At 34.6% G+C, this 11,618-nt stretch overlaps 1 protein-coding gene across 4 annotated transcripts; it reads left to right on the top strand.

Annotated features, from left to right (window-relative positions):
* The first annotated feature begins 869 nt into the window (after positions 1-869).
* On the top strand, positions 870-11,052 carry LOC110093327 (probable polygalacturonase). Of its 4 annotated transcripts, none has more exons than XM_020818173.2 (7): positions 870-1,338; positions 1,560-1,642; positions 2,350-2,667; positions 3,321-3,441; positions 3,578-3,752; positions 3,864-3,934; positions 10,007-11,052. In XM_020818173.2, the coding sequence occupies exons 2-7, from the start codon at positions 1,571-1,573 to the stop codon at positions 10,711-10,713; spliced, it is 1,464 nt and encodes a 487-aa protein (XP_020673832.1). In that variant the 5' UTR covers positions 870-1,338; positions 1,560-1,570; the 3' UTR covers positions 10,714-11,052. The 4 variants fall into 4 exon arrangements, with proteins under 4 accessions (XP_020673832.1, XP_020673834.1, XP_020673833.1 ...); XM_020818175.2 differs by having other exon boundaries at positions 870-1,329; XM_020818174.2 differs by having other exon boundaries at positions 870-1,287.
* Positions 11,053-11,618: the final 566 nt, after the last annotated feature.

The raw sequence follows: 11,618 nt of genomic DNA on the forward strand, positions 1-11,618 counted from the left end.
ATTTTTTCAAAATAAATGGCTTGTCAAAGAAAAACCAAGGACCGCCATACCAAGTCATATCAAAATCTTTGGGAGTGGAAAACTTAAAGAGGAAGAGCCCCTCATTGAAAGAAATATGGGTTAAGAGTACCATTGGGCCACCAAGGTTTTTTAATAGCCCCCAAGAGAGCTTCATAATAAGGACGTCAACCTACTGCATAATCGACCAAATAGAGATCCTATTCTTTTGCATCGTCGTTGATCTCTAAATCCAAAAAGTTTCCAATGCTATTTACGAGGGGAACATATTTTACTGGGAAAGAATAAGAGGCAAGGTTTTTGGAAACTAATAGAATTTTTCACTTTAAAGAGACAGGTGGAGGCAAAATTGTAGCAAGAGAAGGAGTATTTAGGGTTGGGAGAGAGGGGAAAATCAATATTTGAGAGAGCATCATAGAGCTATATTTAAAATGAGAAAGAAAGACAAAAGGCGGTCAAGGAGGAGGGAGTCTTCGACACAACGAGGAGACAAAAGACCGAGAACTAGGTACACTAGAGGCAGCTAGGTTTTTTTTTTTTTTGCTCCACAATCTATCTCTCTCTAAAGACAAGATTTTATAAAATATTAAACATTTAGTTCAATTATAAAATAAATTGCCCAACAAGAAATCCTAACTCAACATGATTATTAGTTACAGCAGATTTTTCAAAAAATGACTAATAAATTTAAATTTTACTGAACATGCCAATTATGTGATTAACTAATGTAACATTGCTTTAAATATAAATTTATTGGGGAAGTTATTATTATCCTTAAATTAAATTTCATGCCTTTATAACATTCCATTTGTCCGAACCAGTCAAAAATGTCAGTTTTCTAATCTAATTAGAGAATACTTTTGGGAATTCAAGCAGGCAACTTTATCTTTGGAAAGTAAGGGTTATTCCGTCCTTTCTTGCCATAGCTGATGGTATCCAAAGGGCCGCATTCTCTTCAATGCTTCCTTTGACGGATTTCCCAACTGTAACTGACCATCCGGCGAGGCAGAGGAGAGAGAAAGAGCTGTAAAAATTTCTCCGGGCTTCAAACGTTTTAAAGCCAATAAAAGGCAAGGAGGTAGAGATCCAAAAAGATTCCATCTTTCTTCTTTTTTCCCTCTGCTTTTGTGTTGCCAATGGCGATTAGGCTTCAGAGACACCAAACCAAAAATGGGGCTCACTCCATTTGGGCCACGTACTGAATGACAGCTCAGGAAGGGAGGCCCTTCTACTGCTGATGCTTGAAGCTGGCCTGTTGGAAGACAAAAGGTGGTGCCCTAGGGTTGCTGCTGCTTTTACAGGACAGCACTAGTTACTATCGTAATTTTTGCCTCTTCCTCTTTTCTTCTTTTACTCCCCTTTCATTCACCTTCTTCTGTCTATTTCTCTCTTTCTCTCTAAAAACAAAGCCTTATTCAATGTGATTACTTAAACTGCGTTTGTCTTTGATCGTGGTTTTGATTGAGACTTGTAGAGGTTTCTGAAAGTTCGAAAGGCTGATTTAATTGTTTCTATATCAATAAATAGTCTTAATTTTGTAGCATTGTGATCAATGGGAGTAGGTGGCTCTTTTCTTCGGCTTCTTCTGGGAGGACAGGGAATCTGTCATATGAGATCTGCAATTGTGAGTGATTTTGCTTCTTAACCTTGTGTGATCTTCTTCCTGCATTTTATCAATTGCTGCTTTCTTTTATTTTGGAAATGTTGTTCCCTCTGTTAGTGTTGAGGGATTCTATTCCAACCAAATTTCTTTTTGATTGTCTCTATTTCCTATTTCTTGTGGTGGTGGTTTGTTGCTTTTGGGCTTTGCCATTGTTCTTGTCAAATGCAAAGGGAGTTGCTTATTACTGAATGTTGATTCTTATTCTATCTGTATATGCTGTAATTTGTTGGTGATCTGCATATATTTTCAGTTCATTTCTTTTACTTTTTTGAAATTTGGCGCAACTGTTTTTTTTTTCCTTTTAAGGTTTAATTAGTACTCGAATCCCTGTCTGAAGATTTTTGTGGCCACAATGAAAGATATCTACTAGTTAATACTGGAAATCACGGTAAAAAACATAGCGTTCTATTGCAAAACAGTACGGTAGATCCCCTTTAGCATGCTCGCTTTTCTCAGTTTTTAATGATTTTAAATTATTATTCTAAGTAAGCTCTTATAAAACCCAAAAACTGACTTTTCTTATAGTTTTGTCTCTAGATGGTGGCGTTATTAGCTGTGATCCCCTATCTGTCTAAGCTCTCTTTTTCCGTTTGCTTGTTATTTTCATGAATTAGAACAAATATCCACCCTGGTTTGTTATACTGATGTAGGTGAATTTTTTTTCTCAGTTCTTTGTGGTGCTTTTAGTGCTTGCAGCCATATGCAAGCCACCATGGGCGGCTGCACAGAACTTTCATTGCAAGCATCCCAGGTCAGGTGCAGATCGACCACATAGTGTTTCCATAACAGAGTTTGGTGCAGTTGGAGATGGTGTAACCCTCAACACCAAAGCATTTCAGAATGCAATCTTTTATCTTAATTCATTTTCTGATAAGGGTGGTGCACAGCTCTTTGTACCCGCCGGCAAATGGTTGACGGGAAGTTTTAGTCTCATCAGCCATCTCACTTTGTCCTTGGACAAAGATGCCATAATAATTGGATCTATGGTGAGTTATTGAGAAAGTCATTTGTGAGTTTAATGTATACCATTTGTGAGATTTGTTATAATTTTGGGCACTCTTTCTATCCATTTAGGATTGCTATTTTCACAAAAGTTCATGCATTGCATTTTGGTTGTCAATGAAAATTTTATGAAGGCATTCGACAAATTTGATCATATCATGCTAAATTAGAAGTTTTTGCTAAGGCGCAAGGATTAGATAGTGAAATTTTTGTGACCATACAATTTATGCTTATCTGAAATTGAACTTGTTAAACAATTGCATTGGTAAATTTGGTAATTTGCATGGCGTTGTATGTTTAGTTCTTTAAATGCTTCAAAAAAGAAAACTTTATCCAATACAAAACATGGAGATAGTCTTCCCTAGAAAAAAAAAAAGAGTAGTTCTTTTGAAGTAGGCAAGATGAAAGGCTTTTTTGAGCTTTAATAATCTTTATATAGAATTTGATACTCTTGTTCCATGCAATGAAGCACTTTAAATATATGTTTTCTTATTAGATTTTTTTATATAGGTGAATCTACAAATATGTTATTTTCCTTTGTTTCTATGTCTCTACATCCTCCTCTTAAACCGTTTTATAGCTTGTAGTTAACATGTTGAAACAAATCTACATGAATTCTAACCTAATCTTATTTCAGGACCCCTATGATTGGCCTATTATAGAGCCATTACCTTCCTATGGGAGAGGTCGGGAGCTAGCAGGTGAAAGGCATCAAAGCCTCATTTATGGCTACAATCTAACAGATGTTGTAATAACAGGTTAGCTAATCATAAAACATGGGACATATTGTATAGATATCCCGTTGGAAATAGTTTGGACTCAATCATAGAACATGAGTCTTTTCTGTTACTTCAATGCCTAGTTAATTACTTAACGTTTTTATTTTCTTTCTAGGAGGTAATGGGACCATAGATGGCCAGGGAAGTATTTGGTGGAATTGGTTTAATTACAATACTCTGAATCATACTCGACCACATCTTGTAGAATTAATGTACTCAACTGGGCTTGTAATCTCAAATCTTACATTCAAAAACTCCCCCTTTTGGACCATTCATCCAGTCTATTGCAAGTTGGTTCCTCTGCCTTGTTTATTTTATTTTCTTGTTACATAATAGATGAATACATTATTGGAGTTTATGAGATGAGGGAGACTTGAGATTGTTTTTTGTTTGATGAACAGCTACGTCTTCATTCAGAACATTACAATCCTTGCCCCACTGGACTCACCAAATACTGATGGGATTGATCCAGGTAGATTTAAACTTTTGCTTCAATTTGAATATTTAAGGTTTTATTTGTAAAGCATATCACTAACTATTCGTTCTTATAATTACTTAGCCTACAATTAGCTCTTTATGATTTAGCTTGATCTTTATCACCTTTACTTAAATCTATGAAGTAATAGTTGTCTGTCTGTTTGTTGATATCATGCATGGCGTTTTGTTTGACTTTTTAGATTTTTGTGGTTGAACTAATTGCTTAATCTACTTGTGGTTCAGAACTCTTTAGAGATTAAATAATTCAAATATCGATTAGTTCAAAAAGCATATTTTTTTTGGTGATTCTCACCTTATGTCATCTTAGAGACTCGTACATATGAGATGATGGGCTTGGAGAGAAGAATCTATGTGAGTTAAGCTAAATAATGGAAGAATTTAAATGACTTCATAATTTTTTTTGAGACCGGTTAACCTAGATTCTTTATTATACATATTTTTAAGGATTTGTTCTAGGCATATACTTATTCATGTTTCATACCATCTTACCGTCTTGAATATATGAGATGGCAAAGCTGGAGCAGTAATGAGGATGTTGAAGGAGATAGCTTGAAGATTTTTTTGGATAAATTATCCCTTCCATTCCTATCTTTGTAGGACAGATGGGACTTTTGGAGACTTTTGCTTGCAATTTGCTTTGGATTAATATCGTGTGAAATCCTCTTAAAAGATTTCTCCATTGATCGAGTAGTTTTTACATCCAAGGGAAAGAGAAATAAATGAAAACAGTTAAAATAAACTTACGAAAAATAAATGTCTTTCGCTAATGAAAGAATCCACCTGAGTAAGAATCATCTTTATTGCAAAATAAATAAATTTAGCAATATTTTGTAGGCAATTTTTATATGTCATAAATTAATGACTTTTTATTTTATGCTGATGAATGGTGCACTGCATCATCTTCCCCAAGTAAGAACTCTTCTTTGGAGAGGGCAGAATGCTTGACAAGGTACTCTTCTAATAGAGTAAGGATGACATGTTTCAACTCTTTAATAGGCCTCCATGTATCATCGATAAGTCAAAGTGTAGACCATCGAATAAGTAAGCAGTGTTGTCTGATACAATCAATAATAATCTCATTAGTGTTGATCTGCTCAACTACAACAACAACAACATCAAGCCTTTATCCCACTACGTGAGGTCGGCTACATGAATCCTTTTTCTCCATTGTGTCCTATTAAAAGTCAAATTCTCGTTTAAATCTAATAAAGAAAGGTCATTCCTAATATTTTCTAACCAAGTCTTTTTAGGTCTACCCCTACCTTTCTTAACATAAGTCAAATCTAATACCTCTACTCTCCTAACCGGGTCATCGCAAGGCCGCCGTTTTATGTGACCAAACCATCTAAGGCGACTTTCTCTAATCTTATCTTCTACTGGAGCTACTCCAACCTTTTCACGTATATGCTCATTTCGTATCCTATCTCTAAGGGTAAAGCCACTCATCCACCTGAGCATCCTCATCTCTGCCACACTTAACTTAGTATTATGCTTCTCTTTTAAAGGCCAACATTCGGCACCATAAAGCATTGCAGGCCTCACTACCATCTTATAGAATTTTCCCTTAAGTTTGAGGGGTACATTTCTATCACACAACAAGCCCGATGCATTCCTCCACTTCAACCATCCAACTTGAATTCTGCTGATAATATCCCCATCTATTTCTCCATCACTCTGAACAATAGATCCAAGATATCTAAAACGTGTACTCTTATTAATGACTTGATCGCCCAAAGTCACAATCCCCTCACTAGGTCTATTACTACTAAAATTACACTCCATATATTCCGTTTTAGATCTGCTCAACTATTTAGGTAAAAAGAGTAGGGGGCTAGGAGGAACAATGACAATATTTTCAGTAGAAATTATATTTGCATTAACGATAGTGAGCATCACAGAGGACTTGTAATTGCTTTTAAGGATAATAGATCTTAATATTGATAGTTGAATTAATATACTATTATTGAGGCAAATCACTTAAATAAGCATTTTACCCTATTTTTTCCAAGATTTTAAAAGGTTTAGAATATCGAGCATGATGTTTCTTAAAATAATTTGTATGTAAGCTTTCTTGAGAATACAAAAAAATCTCTTGCATGGATTCATGAAAACTTTGATGAGCATTGACAGCCAACTTGTATGTTTTTAATTTGTAAAGTAATTTAATTTTTATATGAATACGCAATTTATGCATAAGCACAACAACCTTAGTACAAACAAATAAATAATATTTGTGTGTGTAAAGAAACTAGATCAATTGGGATGCATGATATTTTATTATAAATAATTTGAAAAGGAAACTGCTATTAGTTCTATATGAAGAGCATTATTAAATACAAATTCTGTTATAGATTGTACTATGTTTCATTTTCTGAAAAGTTCATTGACAAAGATAGTGTACAAATTTTCCTAAATTGTGGTTGAATAGATCTATTGGTCATTGGTTTATGGTTGGAAAGAATATGGACTTTAAGGTATTTTTAAAAAGTTTCCACAAGATGTGTGAAAAATGCTCATCAAATTGGATGTCATGGTTAGAAATTATGGAAGTGTCAAAGCCTATGAAGATGTTGTTGACCCACACACCAAAAATGCGCAAAAAGAGGCAAAATTGTTGGCTTAAGCGACGGTTGGCAGGTGTGAGACATCACTTAGGTGGTCAAACGACCTCTGATCTCCAAACGGACCATGCCGTTAAGATCAGAGTGTCGAATTTGCCTAAGAGGGAGCCCTCGCAATCAATTTGAATGAAATGCAACACATTTAGAATGGCATGCATCCGGTTTTCTTTATGAGCGCATGTCTTTAAAGGCATCATGTTTAGAGTTAAGGAAAAATTTACAAGGCAGACATGTTGTATGACTGCTTGAAACTTATGCTTGGAAGTTGAATAATATTGATTAGCCTCATTTAATTTTTCTCTGAACTAATCTACTTGATGTGATGTTTTCCCTAGCTCAAGACACCATTATTACTCACTCTCTTAGAATCAGATTGCCTCAAACACTTTCAAAAGTTAGGGAGATGAAAGATAGGAGAGTCAGCCTTTTTTAAATCAATTCGAAGGCATAGTTGGTCGGTTAAGAAATGCATCTTCAATGATGTTCGTTGGTCAAGTCATTATTATGCTAAACATGGCAAAAAATTTTGAAAGATCATGAGAACTATGAAAGTAGACCAAGTGGTAGGCGTAGGCCAATCTAAATGAGAACCTTGTATTGCAAGAAATTTCTTTTTTTAGGTAAATGTATGTTTTTTGGGTATGAATGTCATCTAAAATTATATAAATGGTTCCAGTGGTCTTCTCAATTCTCCATTCCTTTATATATCTACGTATTATCAATATACACCATAAGAAGTCTGCCGATGGAATGTCAGAATGCATGGTTTATAGCTTGAATGAAGGTACTTAGTGTGTGCATTAAAGAGACCAAACAACATAACAAACCACTAGTAAAGGCCATCAGGGAAGTTAAAGATGATTTTCCATTCATTGTTTATATGTATTAGATTTAGTGATAGCTGTTCCACAAATCAATTTTACTAAACAAAGTAATCCCAATGACGAATCCAAATATTTCATCGAAACAATATAAGAAAGTGAACTTGATTATGATCTTATTGATGACTCTACTATTAGCACATGGTCAAAGTCCCATCCTTTTTAGGATAATAATAACAAAAATTATGTAAAAGTTGAGAATTTTTCCTGATGAAGTCTTTAGTCAGAAGACATCAATTTGTCTCTTAAGTTCAACATTTTCCGTAGGGTTCATTATATATTTAAAAAATGTTTAGACTTGCACTATCAGGAAGTTGGATGTTGCACTTAGGAAGGAGCTCATTAGGAAGCTCCTATGAGTAAGATTTGGGAAGTTCGTTAGCAATTGTTGGATGGGAATAGGCAATGAGTCAAGGGAGGATCCAGCTTCTTTTTTTAGGGTGGGCAAAAATAATTTTTTTTTTTTGGGATGAGCAAAAATGCTTAGGATTGATAAATTAAGGCAAAAAATATTTTTGAGGGGCGGGGGGGGGGCAAAATACCCAAAATATTTCAAATTATCCCCTCGAAATATTTTAAAAAAAATTCTTGAGGGTGGGCACACCCTCACTCCTTGGTGGATCCGCCTGTGCAAGGAGTACTTATCAAGGGTGAGTTGAGCTTCGCAAAATAAGGCTAGTAATAGGATGGATTTATTCAAACTCTTGTGGGTGCTAAGAGCTAAATAAGAGACCTTGAAGAATTGAGGTTGGCTTAAAGTTGGATAGACTAGTGGCGACCATGCTCAATATATTATAAATTAGGGCAAGAAGGTAGTAGTAATTATGATTACATTAATGTTGAAGATTTATGAGCATCCTAATAGGATTTGGGGTACATCTATTGGCAAAGGATTTAAAAACTGTAGATCTACCTACTACAAATGATATATGAAATAACTTATATGTTGATTTTTTTTTTCTTAAAATTTGGGTGATAAGGGGAAATGCTTTTTAGGATTTTGATGGAGATTTGAGAGCTAATTAGGAATATATCATGAATTTCAATTTTTAGGTGGTAATCATGATATCAAATATTTTCAAATTTAGGCATCACTAAAAGAGGGGGTTGGGAGGATGCTTTGGAGAAGAGGTGGGAGCTCTATTTTTGGGAGGATTTTTGTTAGTTCGAGGTGTGTTGTGGTGTGTAAAAAATGGAGCTATGGAGGTGGAAGATAATCCTGACTTTTGCAGGTTGGCAATGGTATATAACATAATCAGATACATAGAAATTTGAAGTACTTGACTTTCAAATTAGTAAAAGTGCTTAAGGGATTAAGTGGCAATTACATTCTAATTTCTAATGACACAGATAAAATTGAAATATAGAAAAAGTCACGAGGGACATGTACATGAGAAATCTTAGTTGATGTAGGCACATTGAACTTTGATTTCAAATGATGCAGACGCGGAAGGGGGATGCTTTGAAGATGTTGAGGATGACTTGCCATTGAGTTATGTTAGAAGTCGTCCAAAGACAATTTTCTTGTGGGCTAGCCACCTAGGAGGAGGTGGAATTTCGGAGATATTGGTTAACAATTTTTTTTTAAATCTTCGTATCCTTTTACAAGCATCCTCTATTTATAGAATTTTCCATCAAAGTAAAGACAAACAAAGGAATGCAATCAAAATACATTCCAGAAGAAATATGGATTTTTCAAAAATGATGACTCTATTATGAAATAAGGCATCCTATTTATTATATAATAAAACAAATGAAGCAATATTCCTGAAATTCTGTAATCAATTTTGATGATCTAATATTTTACATTGATGGGTAGTTAAACTACTCCCAAAATTTAAAATACCTGAAATTCTCTATTATACCGATTTATGGATCAGTTCAAAACATATTTTTGTCGATTCTTGCCTTATATCTTCTTAGATTTTCATTCATAGAGCAATGCTAGATTGCCTCTATTTAGACTTGAAGGTTATTTTGTGAATCATAGAAACATTCCCTTGTGATGTAGTGGTAAGATTGTGTTTATCAGTCACTCCCCAAAATGTGCATCGGCAAGAGCTTCAAGCACCTTGGTATTCCATATTTAATCTAGTCGATTCTATATGCAAACAAATATCAAAAATTTGTCGATCTTATGTATTTGTATCTTATTAAGAGTAATCACTAATTGATCTAATGCAGTAGACACCCCTTCACCATTGCACCAAGAAGCACTTATCATTTTCTTTTACTCTTAGGCTTCATTTGGGACGGCTTTTTTACTGCTTCTTAAAGTAGCTTTCTAATATAAAAATTTTATTTTTTTATTAAAAAGCTGTTTTAAAAAGCCATAAGAAAGCCGTCCCAAATGAAGCCTTGTATCTAACATTTAAGGTCTTTTTCAGCTTAGCTGTTTAGATTGACGAACTTGTAATTTACTTAGAACACAATTCCCTTCTCATTTATGCAGCTAGAAAAAGGGCATATAATGTCCAGCTAACATGAACTTGATAGTTATTAGCTTCTAATCTTTTAAAATGCTCATCTGGAAATGGCATTCAGATTCGTCCACCAATGTCTGCATCAAGGATTGCTACATCAGCACTGGTGATGATCTTATTGTTATCAAGAGTGGGTGGGATGAATATGGCATCTCATTTGCACATCCTAGCTCCAACATAAGCATCAAAAGTATTTTTGGTGAGAGCAAATCTGGAGCTGGCATTGCCATTGGAAGTGAGATGTCTGGTGGTGTATCGGAAGTACACGCTGAAGAGATTCACATCTTCAACTCTCTTCATGGAATCCATATCAAAACATCTCCTGGGCGTGGTGGATATGTGAGAAATATTTACATCTCCAATGTCATCTTGACCAATGTTGAGTATGCCATCAGGATCAATGGTCAATATGGTGAGCACCCAGATGATTATTATGATCCATATGCGTTGCCAGATATCAACAATATCACCATTAAAGATGTTTATGGAGTAAATATCAGCGTTGCAGGTCTTTTGGAGGGTATCGAAGGGGACATTTTTGGTCAAATTTGCCTCTCTGATATCTCGCTAAATGTAACATCAGAAGATTCTTCATGGAATTGTTCATATGTTGAAGGCTATTCTTACCTCGTGTCGCCAAACTCTTGTCAGTTACTACAAAAAATACCGAATGACTCTTCTGTTTGTTATTCTCCAGCTGATAATCTGACACTTTATTCTGGAGGAAATTGCTCTATTAGCTCCTATGTGACGTTGGCATCTTTGTAGATGACTGGTTACTGCATATATCTTTGTTGATGTTAATTGTTCATAGATTAGAATTCCATTTGTCAAAAAAAAAAAAAAAAACTTGTGCCATTTTTGTTTTCTTTGATCTTGTTCTATTATTAAATTTCTTGGGAAGTTAGAGTGCTATGTTTGGATAATAAGTTTGAATCAAGTTTGGAACATCTTAAGAGATTGTTAGAAATGAGGAGACTTTTTGTATCTTCATCTGCCTTTTGAACGGTTTTCTCAGGTCTAGACCTGTGTGATCACATCATATTATAGTTAACATGTGTAACACTACAAGTGTCAATGCATGGTTACTAGTTGTGTTCTCTGTCAGTATTATTACATCTTCAGCCAACCAGAATTTACTTGAAATTATATAAACTATGTAAGTCTTGTAATTTTGGTTAGAGAATCTATTATGGTACTTTCTATTCTCATTGTTTTGTTATGTCATTATGTTTGGTTGCAAGTATTTAGAAATCTAATATATTTAAAATATAATGTTAAGTAAAATCATGCATAATAAAAAAGTTGTGTTTTTTGACACGTCTACGTAACATAAATAAACTAACGGAAAAATCCAGACAGTTTTCAAATGCTCAGTAAATACTCAATAAATTCGGACGATTCTTCCCGTCCAGACTCTACACGTAATAATTTCTCCTAAAAAAGAACTGTTTTTCTTGTTGGAGATTGATTGGCCCTATCAGAACTGTTTTTCTTGGTGAAAATCAGAAGGAAAGATTGAAGGTTCTCATAACGGGATTGAGGGGAAGAAATCTGCATCAAACCCTTCTAGTGATTTTTTGTTCTTCATTAACAAGTGCTAGTGCCTGGAATAGAAAAATTCATCATAATTCTTTATGCCAATGAGCAAAATAATTTCAATGAGAAATTTA

Source organism: Dendrobium catenatum, unplaced genomic scaffold, assembly GCF_001605985.2.
Source record: "Dendrobium catenatum unplaced genomic scaffold, ASM160598v2 fragScaff_scaffold_658, whole genome shotgun sequence".
Taxonomy (NCBI): domain Eukaryota; kingdom Viridiplantae; phylum Streptophyta; class Magnoliopsida; order Asparagales; family Orchidaceae; genus Dendrobium; species Dendrobium catenatum.

What these genes read in the sequence shown, in the direction of transcription:
- LOC110093327 (XM_020818173.2), top strand. Translation starts at nt 1,571, where the DNA reads ATGGGAGTAGGTGGCTCTTTTCTTCGGCTTCTTCTGGGAGGACAGGGA. An exon ending in AACAGATGTTGTAATAACAG is followed by an intron (nt 3,442 to 3,577) that starts GTTAGCTAATCA and finishes TTTTCTTTCTAG; the next exon opens with GAGGTAATGGGACCATAGAT. An exon ending in ATTCATCCAGTCTATTGCAA is followed by an intron (nt 3,753 to 3,863) that starts GTTGGTTCCTCT and finishes TTTGATGAACAG; the next exon opens with CTACGTCTTCATTCAGAACA.